This window comes from Sapajus apella, unplaced genomic scaffold, assembly GCF_009761245.1.
Source record: "Sapajus apella isolate SASKATOON/1434 unplaced genomic scaffold, GSC_monkey_1.0 scaffold11, whole genome shotgun sequence".
Lineage (NCBI taxonomy): Eukaryota > Metazoa > Chordata > Mammalia > Primates > Cebidae > Sapajus > Sapajus apella.
Window position 1 is genome coordinate 6672866 of NW_022436951.1, and position 21335 is coordinate 6694200.

At 41.1% G+C, this 21335-nt stretch overlaps 1 protein-coding gene and 1 non-coding gene across 5 annotated transcripts in view; both read right to left on the reverse strand.

The window, feature by feature from the left end:
* SKP2 (S-phase kinase associated protein 2) overlaps positions 1-21335 on the reverse strand; it is a 34717-nt gene that overhangs the window by 12741 nt on the left and 641 nt on the right. For all 4 annotated transcript variants that reach the window (XR_004269308.1, XM_032278954.1, XM_032278956.1 and 1 more), the window contains 6 exons: positions 20915-21186; positions 10279-10390; positions 7262-7405; positions 5486-5620; positions 3479-3577; positions 2181-2311 (listed from right to left, as the gene is read on the reverse strand). Coding sequence is in view for 3 of the 4 variants with exons in the window: in XM_032278954.1 (XP_032134845.1) it covers positions 2181-2311; positions 3479-3577; positions 5486-5620; positions 7262-7405; positions 10279-10390; positions 20915-21186 (893 nt within the window). In the remaining variant the exon portion in view is untranslated. The remainder of the gene's footprint in view (positions 1-2180; positions 2312-3478; positions 3578-5485; positions 5621-7261; positions 7406-10278; positions 10391-20914; positions 21187-21335) is intronic.
* Positions 18763-18871, reverse strand: LOC116552477. Its single transcript, XR_004269407.1, has one exon. It is a non-coding gene; the product is annotated as a U6 spliceosomal RNA (small nuclear RNA).

Below are 21335 nucleotides of genomic sequence, written 5' to 3' on the forward strand. Positions count from 1 at the left end.
TCTGAGTAGCTGGGATTACAGGCATGCGCCACCATGCCCAGCTGATTTTTTGTATTTTTAGTAGAGACGGGGTTTCACTATGTTGACAAGGATGGTCTCGATCTCTTGACCTCGTGATCCACCCACCTCGGCCTCCCAAAGTGCTGGGATTACAGGCGTGAGCCACCGCGCCCGGCCCCAGAATTGTAATACCTACTATTTCTGCCAAAAACTCGGTAAACAGGCTCTCTGTTCTCTTTCTTGGAGAAACAAAGGGAAAGGTTTTAAGCCAAACTTGGACAAAACCAACAGCACTTTGCCTACAGCAGTTTCTCAACCTTTCACCCAGAGCCTCAGTTCATGTCAGAAAATCTTTCAGTAAAGTAGTGAAAGATCCAGATGTGGGCAAGAAATATAAACAAGGCACTGTCTTCCCTTCACCTGCAGATGAACAGAGAAGAGCCAAGAAGGATGGGATTTCACACCAAGAGGATGGCTCGTGGGTGGGAGTTTAAACTTCTTGGAGGAAAATTTGACAAAAGCTATCCAAAACTTGAGGATAGTCCAGGATTAGTACCTAATGCTGGACTCAGCAATTCCATTTTTAAGAATCCATCCTTAGAAACGCATCCAAAGATTTTTCTCTGTCACTCATAAAATGGTTTATAGGAGAGAAAAACTGGGAAGATTCTGAATGTTCATTAGAAGGTGATCAACTGCATAAATTGTTATATTGATTTAATATAAATTATTCCATATCTATTTGATGGACTATCACATAGCCACTGATGATGACATAATGTAACTGCTGAAAATGGGGTTATGGAGGGGGCGGGGAAAAGCATATTAAAAAGTATTTCATGTATTATGTTCCATTTAAATAAAACCCTTTTTATACAGCAAAAAGCCTAGCAAGATGTTCATTATTGGTGATTTGCTTCCCTTTGTGTTTTTCCATATTTTACATACTTTTGAAAAAGACTACATAACACTATGATCCGGTTTAAAATAGTACTTATAAATACTGGGTGGGGAGATTGGTAAAAAATAAAGACATGATTCCTACTTTTATGGCTAACTAAAGAAAGTGTTCACGTTGTCTGAAAATGCAAGTGTTGGAATGGCAGTAGCCCAAATGTGAGTCCTTGCACAGGCGAAAGACTCAAATCTCTACCCACTCATGAGAGTCTAGCAATTATTTTTTATAGCTTTACATCTCTTACCAGAGGATGTCTGTCCTGGAGAAGTAGTTTTACACTACTTAAATTTTAAGATATATTCTGCAGATGTTTGCTTCAAATCTTTTTCAGAATAATAAAAACTATAATAAACAAAACACACTCAAATAAGCTAGTACTAACATCAAGATATGGTGACGTGGGTGGCTGATTTAGCCAGGTTTTGTATAGCCCACAGACTGAATGTTGGCCCGAGACGATGAAGCCATTTAAAAAACTTGCCATTTGCAAGCACTTGCCTTTACAAATCAGGATTTTCTCATTAACATACAAATAAACTAAAGCATAACTGAATATTAAGGTTTGTAAAGACTATTACCTGCCAGCCTGACTTCTAATGCCTGTCTTCATCTAACAAGCTTCATTGCCCTCTTGGACTGAATACAAAGTAAAAGTCATAAATATGAACTTATTAACAGGGTTTATAACAGAGTTTTTCAACCTTGGCACTGATGTTTGGACCAGATTATTGTGCGTACTATTCTCCTATCCTATACACCATCTGGCAGCATTCCTGCTTCCACCCATGAAAGACCAGCAGCACTCCCACAGCTGTGACAATAAAAACTGTCTCCAGACATTCACAAATGTCCCCGTACAAACAAAATAGCCCCTAATGAAGAAACACTACTTCATACTAATCAAATGCTACATTTATGCATTTTTATGTTGGGATTTACCTAATCATTTAGTTGATTAAAAGATTTTCTGCTTAAAAATACATTGTTTTTAAAAATAAAGGTTTCTACTGTTAGATCCTGAATTCAGACCTTGGCTCTAGTTCACTAGCTGTTTACCTTTACCTAATCGTCAGATCTGCAGCTACCCCATCCGAAAGAGGGGAATGACACAGGCACTGGATTAAATCAGAAAACATATGTGGAGGAACAATTAGGAGAAGCTCAATGAATCTAATCTATTATGCTGTGAAGGCCTCAGTGGTCCAGGCTTGGAAGCTCTAACCTGATTTCTGGAGATTCTTTCGGTAGCCACTAAGATTCAGCTGGGTGATGGTCTCTGACACATGCGCAACTGCCACCTGCACATGCTTCTCAGTGAAATCAAAGCACCAGGAGAGGTTCAGCTCATCCAGTCTGCCCAAAAGAGGGGTAACAAAGAAAATATGAAAACATCACATGGGAATGAGTTTGTCTTAAATCACAAAGAAAGAAAATGCAAAGCCATTGATTCCTTATTTCACACACAGAACACCCATTTCGTTAAACGCAGCTACCTTTTGTCACCTGAGTATACCCTGTTTACCCTTGAAAGTTGCCAGAGGGTCAGAGCAAAAGGCCTTGGTGAATGCTGCCTCCTTCTGGAAATGGAGGGAAGCACTCTCTTCCTGATGGCTCAAACCTTATTCCAGTACTGCAGGTAGAAATACTAGTCTTTTATGTTTGCTTTCTCAAACTACCAACTATACAACACAGATGATCAACAACTCAGGATGTTTTAAACAATTGATGGAAAGCACCAAGGATTCTTAATAAAGAGATGCTGACATTGCAAAAAGCCACTTCATCTTACTGTGCCTCTGCTAACTGAGCAAAAATGAGTGTTTCAGAGACAACATACAACCATTAATCCCCACTCCCCATTTCCTGGCACTGCTGACTAAATATAGGGCTATACATTTGATCTCACTGATAACATTCATATCCGGAGGCAATCTATTTTAAATGGACCATTAACAAGGCACAGATACAAATGCTGTACCACGGAGACCAAGAGATATCTTTTAAAAACACCCATATGCATAGTACTGTGTATTCCAAAAACCATATATTCCCCTCACTTAGCAATGTTTGTAACTCTGTATCCTTTATGTGCTGACATTATTATAAGAGATATTGTTAATAGAACTGCCCAAATTTATTTATGGTGTATATTTATAACACACCAAATTTCATCAAAAATTTTATGTTAGGTCTACAAATACCACAGGAGAAAAAACCTGACTGCATAGTTAAATGTGAGCAGATTTCTTACAACCATACAGTTGATAGACACTACTGTATTTCCCTTATTTTAACAGTTACAAATAAACAAAAAAGAGATCACTATACTAGTATCACTTGCAAACTGAATTGACTTGGCTCCTGAGTTTGAACAGGAAGTTTGGAGGGCAAAATATTTTGCATTCACAAAATCAAGAGCCTGGAAAGTTGCAAAAAGCTCACAAAGTTCATCCAATTTTATATAGGTGTGAGGGATAATTTGATATAAGAGTCTATAATCAAGTCTCATATCTTTCGTACCTGGAACAGCCACTTAGCAAAGTCTGGAGGGCAAATTCAGAGAATCCAGAACACCCACAAAGGTTGAGTCGAACTAAATTTGAGTTTTGCGCGAGATTACTGGAAAAAAAGAAAAACATCAGAAGAAAAAGACCCATAAGATACTATTTATTCATCAACATTTACATGAAAGCAGGCAAGTAGAGTTAAGCTCACAGCTCTTTGAGTTAGGGTGAGTTGAAAATGTATATTATTTTAAATATACATTTATTATTTAAATTATCTCACTATTTCTGAGACATCAAACAGGATAACTTATCTTAGTTTACTCATCTGTGAAATGATATCATCAAACCTTCTTGGTAGAGTTATTAAGAAGATTAAATGATAATGTAATAAAAGACTTACTACAAAGCAAATACACAAGTATATCAATCAGTGTACTTTTTCAGTTAAAAAGACAATGGAATAAACATATATCCATTTCATTCAGAATTAGCTTGCAGACAAACTTCTACTTGTAAAATCACCAGGTTCTTTTGACTACACATCTCTCAAATTTGCTATCTTCTCTACAACATCCCCAAATGTCCTGTAAAACTTAGTGATTAAGAACAAGAATTCTGGAATATTATATCACTATGTTCATATCTTGGTTCAGCCACGTACTAACAGTGTGACCCTGGAAAAGTTATTCAGTCTCCCTGTGTCTTAGTTTCCACATCTATAAAAAGGAAACAAATAAGATTATACTCTATGGGGTTACTGTCAGAATTAAATGAGAACACATTTACAAAATTCACTGTCTGGCACATAATACATGCCCCAAAACATTAGCTGCTATTATTGCTATCTGTTTTATATTAGACTTCATCTTTTCCCACCTGAATGAACACAGTAGTATCCTTAACTACTCTAGTTTCTTTTATCCTCGATGGACCCTTCATGGTGCCTGGCAGGTTAATTTCCTAAATTTCAACACTTGACATGTTCCTTTCATTCTCAGAACCACTCTCTCCACCATGCTTCCCTCTTTTTTTTTTTTGAAGCCGAATTTTGCTCTTGTCACCCAGGCTGGAATCCAATGGCATGGTCTCAGCTCACTGTAACCTCTGCCTCCTGGGTTCAAGCGATTCTCCTGCCACAGCCTCCTGAGTAGCTGGGATTACAGGCATCTGCCAGTACGCCCAGCTAATTTTTGTACTATTAGTAGAGATGGGGTTTTACCACGTGGGCCAGGCTGGCCTCGAACTCCCAATCTCAGGTGATCTGCCCACCTCAGTCTCCCAAAGTGCTGGCAGGTGTCAGCCACCACAAGTGGCCCATGCCTCCCTCTTGATGGAAGAGTCCATTCTTCTTACAGTAAGATGTAGAGGCCCATTACAATCTGGTCCCTGACTCTCCTTACCTCCTGTCACTCCCCTTCCTGAGTCCTGTGCACCAGCAACTTCCAACTACTTAAGAGTTTAGAATCACACAGAAATCTTTACCTAGGCTGGTTCCTTTGTCTTATTACCTGGAGATCTCCTACCTAGATATCTTCAATACTCAGCTTAAGAGTCACTTCCTCTAAGAATGCCACCCATGTGTTGCCACATATTCGCTGAAACATTTAATAAACACACTGCATAGTAATTATCTGTCTTGCTCATAAATAGTTTACCTTCGTGCAAAAGGAAACAGACATGTCTTGCTCAATGTTTCCTCTTGCACGAAGGTAAACTATAGCTTAATCAGCATTCACTGACAACCTGGAAAACGTTTTGGAACATTCATTTTCTTCCCAAATAATACACATGCATTGTTCACCCTTGTATCTAGAACCTAGCACAGGGTCTGGCATATAGTTAGCATTCAAGCTTTTGTTGCTTCAACGAGTCCTGAAAAGTTCTGCAGAAGCTTGAGCACTGCACTAGATACTTTATGTATCCACCTGGATATGGCTAGAAGGGCACCCTAGTTAGATACAGGGAAAAAATTCATACACATAAAAACAACTGCCTTTGTGACACTCTGGCTGCCACTCACTTGACAATGGGATCCGACAGCCGCAGGCCTTCCAGGCTTAGATTCTGCAACTTGGAACACTGAGACAGAATGCCCTGGAGGGTGGACACTTCAATAACCGAGTTCGACAGGTCCATGTGCTGCACACGAAAAGGGCTAAACACGGGGAGAAAAAAGGGGCTCCATAGGTGGCTCTCCCAGGTACATTCAGATCGAATCAGACCCCTCCTTCTCCCCAAATGAGCAGCCAATCACCAACAAGACCCGAAATACACACTTCAAGCATTAACTATAGCTTTGGTCATAAAACAAATTGCTACTAGTGTATTCCCACCCTCGTTCATCTTAAAATTCAAGAGGATTTTTGCCAAGTACAGATGTTGCTGCCAATATAGTCCCACTTAGAAAACAATGAGTGGGAATCACAACAAGGAGCTGGATGTGGGTGACAAGGAGATTAAGACTATAATGGCTCCTGGTTTCTGGCAAGGGTGAGTGGGTGAGCAGCAGTGGAACAGGGAAGACAGTGGAAGGGCAAGTTTTAAAGGGAGGCCAGGCCAGGCACAGTGGCTCATGCTTGTAATCCCAGTACTTTGGGAGGCGGAGGTGGGCCGGTCACGAGGTCAGGAGTTTGAGACCAGCCTGGCCAGCATGGTGAAACCCCATCTCTACTAAAGATACAAAAAAGTAGCCAGGCGTGGTGGAGGACACCCATAGTCCCAGCTATTAGAGAGGCTGAAACAGGAGAACTGCTTGAGCCCAGTAGGGGAAGGTTGCAGACAGCCAAGATTGCGCCACCGCACTCCAACCTGGGTGACAGAGCGAGACTCCGTCTTGGAGAAGGGGAGGGAAGGGAGGCCAAATTTAATTTTAGCTATGTTAATATTGAAGTACTTGTAAGAAATTCAGGTACAGAAGTTTTTAGGTAATTAGGAATTTGGGAGTTTGAAAGAGGGCCAAGCTATAGATGAGGAACTGAGAGTCCTGGGCATAAATGTGGGTGTATAGGACACAGCTTGTCCAAGGACAGCATTTGGATTTGAAGAAGGCAGCAGCCAGGAACCAATCCTGGAGTAAAAGGAAATCACATGTGTGAAGGAGACAGAAGGAACAGCCACAGGAGAACGGGATTAAAAAGCAGCGGGAGATGTGATTCTGACTACGAAAAGAAAGGAAAAATTATTGAAGTCAAGAGACATGTTTTATCTTTAGCTCTGCGGTCTTCAGTTTGTTCTTCTTTCAGTACCTAGTTATTCTACTCAAGTATGTGATAGCAGTAACCTTAGTATTATAACATTATCAGTGACAGAAAATATTTTTTCAAAATATTCTATAAAATGAACAAAAAGAGGGCAATTTTTTTCAGGTTCCAAGTTTCTCCCTGACAAAATCATAAACCCCAAACTACAAATATGAAAAGACTCCTTTTTTTTTTTTTTTTTTTAAATCAGAAATGGGTGGTGGGAACATAACTGGGCAGCCTTGCATCTGCCAGTGTTTTACTTGTGCCTGCCTTGTGGGACTCACAGCCCCCATCAGCTGAGGACTTGAGAAGATAATTGTGCTTCTTTCACCCTAGGAAAAGACTAACAGTAACCTTGAGTGAAATGGGAACAGTGTCATTGAAATCTATGCTATGTTTCAGCACAAAGGCCCAAAAGCAAAATATGCAATTAATATCCCACACTGCAAAGATAACCTATCATAGGCTATAAGGCTGAATAAAGAAAAAAAGTTTTGATCTGTTTCTACCTCAAAATTTAGAAATCATCTTTTCCAGGGATTTTTCATCTTTACCTGAAATGTTCAGCTAATGGTTGGTCCATAAATGATCGTGGGCAGCGGAAGGCAATCACCCCTTGAGACAGCAACCGACCAGTAACATCTGGGTGCAGATTTTTACCTGTGAGGTCTAAGGTTTGCCATAGAGACTCGTCAAACCTAGAAAAGAGGAAGTGCTTAATTTGGCCAGTCAGTCACACTAAATGCTGGAGACCCTCAACAACATTACTAACAAGGAGAGCACTGCTGTTAAATCCCCTTCAAGCACATACTGAAAGGACCTTTGTTTTTAAGTTGACTATACAATTAGTTATGATATTTTTAAGGCACTAGAAAATTTTTCTCGATCTCACCAAGGATAAGCTTCCATCTTTCTCTTTCTATATACTTCCAATTTAGATGGTTCAATGTGAACATTAGCACTGCCGTGATCTAGAACCAGAGAATAATATTCCAGCATTCAAGCTGACAAATTTAAAAATGATTGCTCAAATCAATTAATTATTATATTACTAAGCAAGTAGATTCAAAACTTCTTAGAGGATCCTATTAGCCACTTTTGTTAAGCAATTACCACAATTACTGTAGTAACATAAAAATATTGCTAAAGGAAGGAAAGTTAGCATTATTTTATTGTGAAATAAGGTCATGATAGCCAGTAGGAACAGCCATAGTTCAGCTGTGCCTTATAATATCTTTTAAGCTTAAAACACACACGAGTATATGTGTGTGTGAACTAATGTGAAAACAGAAAGGAAAAATATAACTTTTTGTTATATTTTTATAAAAGATTGTATAAAAGATGGTGTTTCTAAAACAAAAAGGACATTCAAAAACTGTACTGAATAGCAAAGTAAGAGAGTTTTAATATATTGAATTCAATTTTAAAAAAGAAAATGTAAAATACAAGCACATGAAGGAACTTTTTAAATGCTTAAGTGTTCTAGAATCTTCTTTTTTAATAGTGCTTGAAATAAGGGGACTGCTGGCCAGAGTTATGAAATAATTTCATCATAGAGAAATTGTCAGTGTGTGATTTGACCTCTATCATTAAAAAGGTGGACTGTAGATAAGATATCCTTAAGAGAGTAGCACACTTTTGTATCTTTCTTGACTAGACAGAAATCCATTTTGGCCTCCAAGGTCAGCACTGCTCGGCACCAGATCAGCACTGCTCTGGTTGTCTTGAATCTCATGCTTGATGTCTCCTCTTGCAAGCAGGCAAACTGTAGCTTAACCAGCATTCAATAACAACCTAGGAAAAGTTTTGGAACATTCATTTTCTTCCTAAATAACATACATTTTTCAGGAAGATGAACACCTCACAGAAAAATGAATTTGGGAGCTACCTGAACCCTAAGCCAAGCAACACTAGCTATGGTGTGATGGTTAAGACTGGAATTAGACAGACTTTAGATTCTTGTCTTTCCACTTATGTCTCAACCTACTATTCCTGACCCCGCAGTTTCCTCATCTCTGAAACGGAGATGACCAAACACCGTCACTTAAGTGACAAGGATTAAACTGCAAACACTGCAACTGTCACATAGCAAGTGCTTAATAAATGTCAGTTATTACTTTTATGCAACTGAGATGAAATTTAACGGATTCTAGGGGAGATGTAGGTCAAAGAATACAAAGCCACAGATATGCAGGATGAACACATCCCAAGATGTAGTGTACAACAGGAGGATTACAGTCAATAATACTGTATTGTAGTCAGAATTTTTGCTAAAAGAGTAAATTTCAGGTTCTTTTGCCACAAAAAAGGGGTAACTATGTGAGATCATGAATACGTTAATGTACTTGATTACAGTAGCCATTTCACTTGCGCATATATATATATATATATATATATATACACACACACACACACAATAAAATTTTAAAATGGGATTAATAGGTGCTGCAAGAAGAGGACATATGCACAGCTGGCAGAAACAGAAAGTGGGGTTCCTTGAGTGCAGTGAGGGTAAGTGAAACTTGCCTGCCACTTGCACTAGTATTCCAGGTGTGCAAACCTCTCTGTAGCTCTTCCAAGCAAAAACCCACACCTGTAAATACCAGCACAACCTTGAAGGCAAGAGTCTCCTGCTATCTCACAAAGGGAATTCTAGGTATGTGGAGAAAGAAGCCAGACGATGGCCTTTAAACACAAAGCAAAGAATGACCAGAGAGTAGAATAGGGATGAGAGGGCATGAAGATAATAAAAAGTTCCAGTTGAAAAACAAAGCCTTTTTCTTGCTCCAGGCCTGTGATTGCCTTCCAGGTCACCAAGTCTTTCCACGGGCAGCTCACCTTCAACACCTGAAAGGTGTTGCCAAAAAACCCAGCAAAACTGCACCAATGGCTACTCTGTGCTGAACATGTCTATGGGTCAGGTATTGCACTAGCATCTTCACATTTCATCCTCATAACCAGTGGTTTCATCTTCATAACCATTATCTCCATTTACATATGGGGAGACTAAGGCTCAGCAGTGTCAAGTAACTCGCTTAGGTCGTACAGAAGGTAAGCAGCAAAAGCTAGGTGTGCACTCGGATCTAACACCAAGCCTGTGTTCTCTCTCCTCGTTGTGCTCACTGCTCAGCCCACCGGCGTGAGGAACTGCTGTCTGCATACACCTCTGTAGCTCCCTCTGCCCCTAGAGCACACTGCCTGGCCCAGGGTCAGCATCCAATAAACACATGCTGCACTGAATACAGGGCAAAGAGGTTTCCAAGCATTGGTAAGTTTACACCTCCCAGGAAATTCCTCTTCCACTGTGAAATGGGGATACTTATTAATAAAAATATGAAGATATTAACAAAAATATTAATAAAAATATGAAGATAGGAGCCTTGTTAAACTTTTAAATAATTACCATTGGCTTTGTAGGATCTTTATTAGATTCCCTTCCGCCTGGTGTCCCCTAGTTTGCTTTGTGCTGCTCTATTTTTCTTGGTTTTTAGTTTCATGAGACCAAAATGAATAAATAACCTTCCTCTCCTCTTCCTCCCCTACATATGCCAAAGGGGTGAAAAATACTTACGCTAGGCGATACCACCTCTTACAAACACCAGAGACCTTTAGCAGCTCAGGGAGGCACAGACAGGAAAAGATCCCCAAAAGCAGCTCATCCGGAAGGGAGTCCCATGAAACACCTTTGACGAGGGAAAACATGTTTGCCATCACCATTCTTTCACACTATCAAGTCTACTGAGTCGTTTCAATCACATAATCTACAACATTTAGCTTAAATGGGGAATTTAGTACAAATTAAATTACTCATCACCACAATTATCTTTCTGTTTAACACTCTCAGCAAATGAAAAGAGAAGACCAAGAAGACTTTTCCTATTCTTCTTCCCTTCAGTTCTAGCCGGCCAATCAGAGGCTGGGACATGTACAGTGGTGCAGAGCAAGACCCACCCTCTCAAGTGTCATTCAATGATGTCTAAGATATTGTGGTGCTCCTGGGTGCAAAGGAAGGCCTTGTTTCCCTCTGATGTGGACTCAGTAGTGACCTTATTTAAAAGGCAAATAAATCTTCTTCCCTTTCTGATATGGTTTGGCTGTGTCCCCACCCAAATTTCATCTTGGACTATAGCTCCCATAATCCCCATGTGTTGTGGGAGGGACCCATGGGAGGTAATCAAATCACAGGACGGTTATCTGGTGATAACCACCCCTGTGATTTGATGCTGTTCTAGTGGTAAGTGAGTGAATTCTCACAAGACCAGATGGTTTTATAAGGGGCTTCCTTACCCACTTCACTGCGCTTCTTGATGCCACCATGTGAAGAAGGACATGTTTGCTTCCCCTTCCACCATGCTTGTAAGTTTCCTGAGGCTTCCCTAGTCAGTCTGAACTGGGATTCAATTAAACCTCATTCCTTTATGAATTACCCAGTCTTGGGTGTGTCTCTATTAGCAGCATGAGAACAGACTAATACTCTTTCTTTCCGGTTTACAGAGAGCAATTTACCTCAAAAAGCAATACAAAAGGGTGCTCTCATTTCTTAATTCAACAAGTATTTACTGAGCTCCTACTATGGTGCCAGGTATCATTTTAGGTGTTGGGAAAAAGCAGTAAATCAGATCTGAAACACTACCTTCATGGAGCTTCATTCCAGTGATGGAGAACAGACCATCACACATCAAAAAGTAAGTGCATCATATGATATAGTAAAATTGATTTGTGCTGTGCAGAAAAATTAAACAGGGCAAAGGAGAGAGCAGAGAGTTAGGGCAGATGTTATTAAGTTTGAACACAATGGTCAAGGAAGGACTGAGATAACAATCACTAAGCAAAGGGTTGAACAAAGTGAGGGAGTGAGCCCTGTGTGTATCTGGGGTATGTTCTGGATGCAAGGAACAGCATATGTGTTTTGAGGAATAGCAAGGAGGCCAGTGTAGAGGACCAGAGTGAGCAAGGAGAGTGGTAGAAAAGAAATCAGAGAGCAGCCAAGTCATGCAGGCTTCCTATGTCATGAAAAAGCCTTTGGCTTTGACTCTGAACTTGTTGAGGAGACAGAAGATTCTGAACACAGGGACAACAGGCTCTCATGTAAGCTCAAAAAGGATCACTCTGGCTGCTGTGTTTAGAACAGGAGAAAGGTGGATATAGGAAGATCAGTTTTATTTTTCATAAAAGCAATCTCTAAATAACTATTAAACAAGTATGAAACTCTTACATGTGAATATATAGAATAATCCCACAAGGTCAGGACAATATGACAACTGCCAAGAAGGAAATAAATGCACAATGAAGGATCCTGAAAAATGGTCAGATGAGTTCAATGACTACCTTCCTACTTTTCCATCTCTGATGGATCTTCTACACCAATTCTGGTGATATTCTCTCCTTCCACTCCCATTTAAAGGTGCCAGTATTTACTGAGCATGTCAATTGTACCAGGCCCTGTGTAGGCGGGTTTGAGGACAAAAGGCAGAAAAGCACCAGGGAGTATGACAAATACCTGCTGCCCTGGGCAGACTTTCTAAACCACCATGTCTTTCTTTGAATTAGAATCCTTCGGTGGTATACCTCAGATATTTAGGCTAAAGTCCACAATGCTTAGTACAAAGTTAAAAGCTTTCAGCCAGGTCCCAACTTGTTTTTCTAGGTTTGTTATCTAGAAATGTGCTCCAGCTGTTTGAAGCTACCTGTAATTCTTAGAATGAGTCATTCTGTGTCATATCTCAATGCCTCTGCACATGCTGTTCTCTCCTCCAACTGCTATTCATTTAAAATCAAATTGAAGCCCCAGTTCCTACAGAAGGCCTCCCACGACATCAGCAAGGACAGGTCACTTACGTACCACAATTTCATTATTTACTTACTCATCTCTCTAGACTCCCAGGGCTCTTGAGAACAAAAACCCATTATTTTTTTTTTTCACAATTTGTTATTTCCAGGAACTAGCATAAAGTTGATGCATTCATCTACTCCCATATTTATAAAATACGTACTATACATGGAGGTCTATTCTAGGTTTTAGGGACAAAATGATAAATAAGGTACAAATGCTGACCCTTATTCTGCTCAGAGTTTGAGAGTTATAGTCAAATGAATAAACAGGAAATTTCAATAAACTATCCTGATGGGCCACAGTAGGATTCAGGATGCTGTGCAGTTTATGGGAATGGTGCAGGAGTTAGGGAAGCTTTCCTGCAAGAAGTGGTCTCTCTTGAAGAATGAATAGGAGATACACAATTGCTCAATTAATGCCTGTTCTCCTTGCGCACCCCATCCCCCCACTCCCTACCCTTCAGGGATCAAAATTAACGGACTGACTGAAACCCTGAAAGCTAAGTGTAGAAAGCTGAAGGCAGACAACCCCTGCCGACCTGGGGAGGCAGCTGGAGGTTGTGAGGAGGCTCCTCAATGTGGCAGCTGTTCCATGACTGCCACAAAGTTCCTCCAAAGTCAACATGGGCAGGGGACAAAGATTCTCAAACCAGGTTCTTGCCCTGCTCGCCAAATTGAAAACAAAGTTGAATGACAGGCTTTTCTCAGTTTTTCTCCCATTAATTCAACTCTCTCAGACCTCTGTTGCCTCTTACATATCTAGATCGGAATCTAGTAATTGAGTATAACTATATTTAGCTGTAGGTATAGTTATCCACTCACATATTTATTAAATATGTACTATACACTGAGGTCTGTTCTAGGTTTTGGGACACAACAGTAAGAAAGGTACAATCCTGACCCTTATTCTACTCAGAGTTTGAGAGATATAGACAAACAATTAAACATGAAATTTCAATAAACTATCCTGATGGGCTACAGCAGGATTCAGGGTGTGGTGCAGCATATGGGAATGCTGCAGGGGTTAAGGAAGCCTTCCTGGAGGAAGTGGCCTCTATGGAGGAGTGAGCTTAACTATACTTAAATAACATACTTAGCTATTTTGAATCTAATATGTTGAGATTTTACTATGATCTGTAAAAATCACACTGACACCATGAGCTTGGCCTCCTCAACATGTTTGAGAACTACTGGACTGAGAAAGCAGCACAGCTTTGACTTGCCCCAAGCCTGTGACTTGGGCACGTCACTTAATCTTTCTGGTCTCAGTTTCTTTACCTGTAGGAAAGGAAATTGACAGATTTATCTTACAAAATTGTTCAGTGAAGAGTAAATGAGGTACAAGAAAAGATTAAATAATGCAGTAGGGAGTAAAACTTTCTTTTCTATGTTCCTCTCCTTTCTCACTTAAGTCTGCATATTTTCTTCATGCAATGTTCTTTCCTATGCTGCTCTGAGTTTTCACTCATGAGCAGACATTCAAGGTCTGAATAGGGTTTGGACAAGGTCTGCATGGTATGACTTACCAAACCCCATATCTGCCCTCTATTTAAGATTGGGTCTCCCAGAAGCAGATTCTGAAGATCTGACTTCAAGCAGTTTATTTGGAAATGATGCCAGGAAGCACTAGAAAGAGGAGAGGATAGAAGGTGGAAGGGAGGAAAGCCAACCTGGAGTAGGCTAATAAGCAGGTTATCACTGTAGGCAATTGGGGTTCAAAGCTTCTGTCAGTCACTGATTGGGGGTTCAAGTGCTGTCACTCGCTATTTGGGTACTCCCCAGCATTCCTGCCCAGAGAAAGCTCTAAGGCATGGAATCTCATCTATGTGTAGGCAAGAGCTTTGGCATGTATGGGAATGGTGGGCCTCAAGTAGTTATAGATAGGGCACCAACAGAAATTCTGGCTGGGGAGCTGGGGAAAGGAAATTAGAAAAGCTTGCTATGAAGTACAGGAGAAATTAATTTAAAAACTTGGTGCTTTCTATTTTATTAGGAAGACAAGAGAAATCAGGAACAAATAAAAGAGCAATAGTAGCTGGGTAATTAAATGCTAGAGGAAAATTTGGCATAATAATGAATGCAGAGGTCAGCAGACCTAACCAATGAAGAGCTGCACGTGGGACTCCAGAGTTTGGAGGACTTTGTGTTGCAACTTCCATCTTTGCATTCCCAACTCCTCCAGATTTCAGCTTAAATAGCATCTGCTCAAAGAAGCATTCCCACCCAGGATACCACCACAGACCCCATGCCCAGATTTACACATCCCTTATCTAATACAATGCCTGGCACATTAACAGGAATCTATAAATATTTGCTAAATGTATTTATTGTCCCCTTTAATGCAAATGGTGAATGTGCTAATTCTCTATTAGTGCGACTGGTCAACCCCTGTTAACCAATTGACAACTACGTGCACAGCACTGTTGGCATATGGAGGGGATGGGGCTGAAGACAAAAACCCAGAGCAGAAGGGAATGTCCTCTATCAGTATACCAGTAGTCTCTGGGAGATGGGGGCTGGGCTTCAAGAGAACATGAAACTATGACAAAAGAGACAAGGTCACACAATCAGTAAGTCACAGAGAGGGAATTCAAACTCAGATCTGACTTCAAATCATGCCCTTTCCATCCTAGCAGGTTCTAATATTCTGTGCTCTCCTCTGTTGTGAGTACAAATTTTGAAAAGGTGAGAATTAAACCCAACTTGCTATGGCAAAAGAAATCAATCAGGGCTAGAGAGTGAGTGGAAGAGGAGAGAGGAAATAAAACAAAGATGCTGAAAGATATCAACGGGTTCACCACCAAATGGAAGCAGCAAGGGCCTAGAAAACGCAGAGCCTCAGCTAGCAGCCAAGTACCCAGTGCTCTACTCCACTGACCACAGGATGACACTAATCCTAGGGGCCCTGGGTGGGGGTGCCAGGGCCTGATATGGGCTGCTGTCCTAGCAAACGGGGCAGAAGTTTGTCTTTAACAGCTACTCTAGTAACAGGCATCCAGGCTGTGATATGCTTAATCTAATTTTCCTTGCCATATTTAATTCTCAAAACATTAGCCATCTGTTTCCTGAATTCTTGATGACACTGCTGCCTGATCTGTTTTCGGAGAGCGGAAGGAAAAATCCAGGGGTCTTTTCTCCACTTGCCTCTGCTAAATCCAGCAAGGCTGCAGCTGCATTCCAGCCCCACATTAAAAGATATAATTACTGAGCCCAAGGTCTCCAGTCTTCAATGACATGGATAGCAGTTAGATGTACTTCAAGGCCAGGAAAGGGTGAAAACTGGGCCAAACCAGCAAACCTGCTACAATCACCCTCACCTACCACTGTTTCCAATTATTTCTCAGTTGGAAACCCGGTTTCCCACTTCTGTAACTTTATCACCTCTCATGCTTCCTGATATTCTCTGGGAAGAGGGCCTTGTTGGAGCGTTTTCTATGCATTTCATCTTTGCAGTGTAGGTAATTCATCTTACTTGATATATTTATTTTTCAGAACACTCCACTCAGATTCAAGAAAATCCAAAGTAATCCTAATCATAATCAAACTTTTGACTTCAAAAATTGCTCTTCTCTTTAAGCATAGATAATCAAATTATACTTGCAGTAGAAATGTGCACTGAGGACCTGGTATTCACACTTGTTTGTGTGTGTGTACATTTTTTTCAGGGAGTTAGGGGGTGCTCACCTCATGATTGCTTTTGTGGCTTGTTTTAAGTAGCAATACCCCATGCTTTCTTTTTGGGGAACTACAAACAGATTGTGCCATCCCAGATGAGTTCTCCTTCCTCTTTTCACAAACCATAAAAAACAAACTTGAGACCATGCTAGTTTTGTGTGTTTTTGGTTTTTTAGCTAGGTGGGCAAAACTGGAAAAAGCAAAACACAGCCAAACTTAACAAGGATTCCCCCACATACCCTTCAGTCCCACAACCCCTTATTTCTATGAAAGACTTGCTCAACCCTGAGGTGTAGGGGGTGTAATGAAGAAACAACAGAAGCTGGGGTTTGGAGAAATATGGAACAGTATGTAAGCACTAGGAGGGCAGAGTTTCTTGCCTGTTGGGTTCAGTGTTGTAGTCCCAATCCCTAGAATGGTGCTCAAGAAGTATTTGCTTAATGAATGAATGAAAGGAAACTGTGGAACAAATGACTGGGAAAGATCCCGTAAAGGCTCTTCCAGTGCTGATTTTAGTAACTGTAGGCTGAGACTCACATAGGTCATGAAATCAATTTAGTGAGTTTGACTACCATATATATATATATATTTTTAAGGAAGGAACTAGAACAGAATAGAAAATATCTTAGTAAGGGGAAATATAGTTTTGCAAAACTGCTGTTTCAGACACATACCTAGGATTGCAATGTAAAATATGTTTCTTACGGTTTAAAAAAAAGTTGGAGAAAAATGCTTGCCTAAGGGTATTAAGACACAGATTCCCAGGCTCAGGCCAGGACTTACTTCCTGGGTCAGAATCTCAGGAATTTTGCACTTTGAACAAGTTCCCGTGGGGATTCTGATATGCTCTAAATTTTAGTATCTCCAGTCTGAAAGCCACTGTAGGATCTGAAATTTCAAGCATTTAACAGTCATAGAAGAGCTGATCAACAAATTAGTTCAACTCCATTTTCATGCTATCACCTGTTTAAAGTGTGGGGGACAAGCATTTCATGACCATAAATAAAATGCTATTGTCCTCTTTCCGCCTGTTACTGACCTCATTGCTGGACCATTTCGTCCCCAAGTCTTTCCATACACTCACTCCAAGGGCCAATTGGACCTGTTGTGCTACAGGTTGGCCACAGAGCTTTCATCTTCCAAGATAAACAGATGAAGAGGATTTAGTTGCCAGATGTAAGGCTGGACTGGGGCCTGAGGGAGACACTGCTTAGCAAAGAACAAAAACTTGTAACCCAGACCAGTCATCAGATATCTATGTACAGCAGGTGTGGCCTGCTCTACCCTAATCCTGGCAAAGCTAATAGCCACCTGTCCTGACAACTGCAGACAAAACTCCTTGGAATGACAATCCGGCTCCACTGGAGGCCCAGGCTTCCAAAGGCCCACTGGGAATCCTCTATACCAGCTGTCCCTCATCCTGCAACATTGGGTTCACCCTTCCCCCTCCATACCAATTAAGCAACCTCTGCTGTAAGTCCACGTACATTGGTTTCCCTCCGTGCCTCTCCTTAGGCAATAAAGATAAAAGTCACTATTCTTTCTCTCTCACTTTAGATATATACTTTTCAAGTCCACTTTAACAACAATCAAGACACTGATGACACCATTTTCAGATCCTTCTCTTTCCGCAGAACCTCCATTTTTGTTGAGTGGAAGGAGGAAGATCTTCCACATCCACCTGAATGGGAATCACTGCAGGAGGCCACTGCCTCTGGGAGGCTTTGGGCTACTTGTGCACAGAAGGCTTCCTCTCTCTGGCCCCCTACAGCACTCATTGCCTAAGCTACTCATCTGCTACTAATCTGTTAGTCTCCATGTATCACTGTGTGTGAACTGCTCTTATTTTTTATCGTATTTTCTACTCGACTTGCAAATCCCTGGGAGACAGCAAAGACTCCAGAAACTTCTGTCTTGTTCCCACAGTGCCTTGCTTAAAAAAAAAGTCTTTTTCACTTGTGGAAGGGCATATGGCAATCACACTCTGTCAAAAGCTATCGGCACTGGACAAGTTAATAAAAATCTGTTCATCTAAGCAGGAAGTATCGTTCACCATATTTGGTTGGTCAAGCACAAAATTGCTAGGGCTACATTCCAGACATGAAAAATAGTGGTGAGCATTAAATTTTGAAGGAAAAAAATTCTACACTAACAGGGTCAGACTAACAGTATTAAAAACAAAAAATAAAAGTCCATTGGCCTCCAAAATTGGTGTCAGGAATTTTGTTGGTTTATTTATTGAGTGTTACAGGTCAGTGGCATGCTAAGAGCTTTACATCACTCTCATTTAATCTTCACAATCACCTGTGAAGTGGGTATTATTACAGCACTCCATTTCACAGATGAAGGAACTAAGGCACAGAAAGCAACGTTCCAAGGCTGGTAAAGAGCAGAATAAGGATTCAAACTCAGATCTGACTTCACCACAACCCTCTACTGCCTCTCTAATTAATCCAGTTCCTGATATATATTCCCAGACCATAAATTGGACAAAGTTCTCTTTCCTAAAGAAAAGGCTGAAAACAAATGTATTTTTTTTTTAATTAAGAAAGTAGAGGAACACTTCACAAATCTGCATGTCATCTTTGCGCAGGGGCCATGCTAATCTTCTCTGTATTTCCAATTTTAGTATATGTGCTGCCGAAGTGAGAGAGCAACCAACCAACTAAAACAACCAATCTATCAACCCTTCTGCAAAGGAAACCAGATGGGAGGATTTATGAACATACTTAACTATCTTGGGTCTGCCAGACTTCATCTTTAAATCTTTAATCTGTTTCTGCGTCGCCATCATCCCCCAGCTGATTTCAATTTAGACTCTGATCACGTCTTCCACAGATCATTTCAATAGCCCCTAAATTGCTGACTTTAACATCAGAATATATCTGGAACCTGACCACCTTCACCCCCAACAAGACTCCAAGCTTTGGCCAGGTGTGGTGGCTCATGCCTGTAATCCTAGCATTTTGGGAGGCCAAGGCTGAAGGATCGCCTGAGTCCAGGAGTTTGAGACCAGCCTGGGCAAGATGGTGAGGCCCCATCTCCATTAAAAAATAAAAATTAGCTGGGTGTGGTGGTGCATGCCTGTAGTCTTAGTTACATGGGGAGCTGAGGCAGGAGAATCACTTGAATCCAGGAGGTGAAGACAGTGAGCCAAAAGCCGAAATCATGCCACTGCACGCCAGCTTGGGCGACAGAGCAAGACTCCGTCTTGAAAATATAAAATTTTAAAAAGCTCCAAGTTTCTACCCTTGGCACACCTGCAATTGAGTCTCAACACATCAGTGTGTCCTTTTCAAAAGGTTAAATCGGGTCCCATCACAACTCTGCCCAACATTACTTCCAGCCTGATCTCCTGATTCTCCCCTTTGCTCATTTCACTCTTAGAATATGGCCTCCCTGTTCCTGGAACAAACATGTCACGTTTATGCACCAGGGTCTTTGCAATGGCTGTTCCTTCTGCATGGAGCTCTTTTCTCCAAAAATATTTGCATGTCACACTTCCTGTCCTCCTTCATGTCTTTGCTTAAAGGTCACTGTTCAATTGAGGCTTTCCCTCAATACCTGGTTTAAAAGTGTACTCTATCTTCCCACCCAAGGACCTGCATTCCCTCTTGGCTTGTTCTATTTGTGTTTTTAGCCATAGCACTTAGCACCTTCTAATATACTACCTCAACATATTTATTGTGTTTATTGTATTCTCTCACTAGAATGGATGCTTCCTGAGAGCAGAAATGTTTATGTTGTATTCACTCCTCTATCTCCAGCACCTGGAACACTGCCTAGCACATGGTATGTGCTCAGCAAATATTTGCTGTATTACTGTTTTAAATGTCTTACTGGTAAGAAAAACTGATAACCCCAGGTCAATGCCCTATGTTTACCCTATGGCTTTTGCATATTCCAGGGTTTTGGTTCACTCTGGGAGGCACTCGTTCACCTGCTTGAGAAACTACGGGATGGGGAGCTATTAAGGAGGGAAGTTATAGTGAGTTCTACATTTCAGTCAATCCATTCTAGTTCCGTGGGATAGATCTGGGGAGAAGAAGGTTGGAACTATAAATCTACTCCAATAGTTCAGGCAAGAGATGATGAGAACTTAAGAAATAGTTACCAGAGAAGAGGATAAAATGTGATGAACGACTGGATGTCGTGGGAAGGTGGGAACCTTACTGACTCCAGGTTTTTGGGTTGGGTGATTAAACAAGATAGTATCAGCAGTAATGGAGACAGAATACACAGGAGAAGCCAATATGAGAGTGGGACTGAACCTGAGGAGATAAATCTCCACTTAGGTAAACATTCACTTCAGCAGTCCACTGATAAATACCTAAAGTGATTAAGACAAAAAGCTCACTCAGGGGTACAAGGCAAAAGGAATCCTACAAGAAGACCACTGTTTGTTTCTATTCATCGGTGGTACCGAGCTGGCCTTCGGGCAGGCAGATTCCCTTCTAAGGAAAAAGGCAGGAGTGTCTTCTCATGGGTTAAAATTTTCAAGGTGATTGTGCACCAAAACATATATACCCCCCAAGACTCCTGCATACTTGACGACTTCCCCCATTTTGTTGAAAAAATAACTTCAGAATTAGGCAATCTTAAAAGGAACCCATGGTAAAGATCCCTGAACAAAGGTTTCCCAACAGCATAGCTAAATCCACCCTTTGCGTAACTGACATTTTTTACCCTCATAGCCTTACCTGGAAAGTTCTCTCGATTTAGCTTAGGTCTGCGGATAATCACAAAGTCTTTGTCACTCCCTTTACTCTTCAGCCGTTTCCTTGGGGGGCTCTGCGGGAGGCCCAGGTTTGAGAGTAGTTCCTGGGGGATGTTCTCACTGTCGGGCTCCTCTTTCTCCAGGGCGGAGACCCCCATGCCTGAGAGCAGTTCAGAAGTCTTGCTGGAATCCCATCCCCACGTGAAGCTAGTGGCAACGTTGCTACTCAGGTCTGGAATCTCCTGGAGGTGCTTCCTGCAGAAGTGCACAATACCCCCGGTTCCTTTCGAAAACACCCATAAATAATTCCAAGGGAGGCATTAAAGAACCTGGAATTTATGCATTGTAGAGAACCTTCACAGTGGCTAACAGAATCCCCCTCTTTACATGCTCGCGGCGAGTTT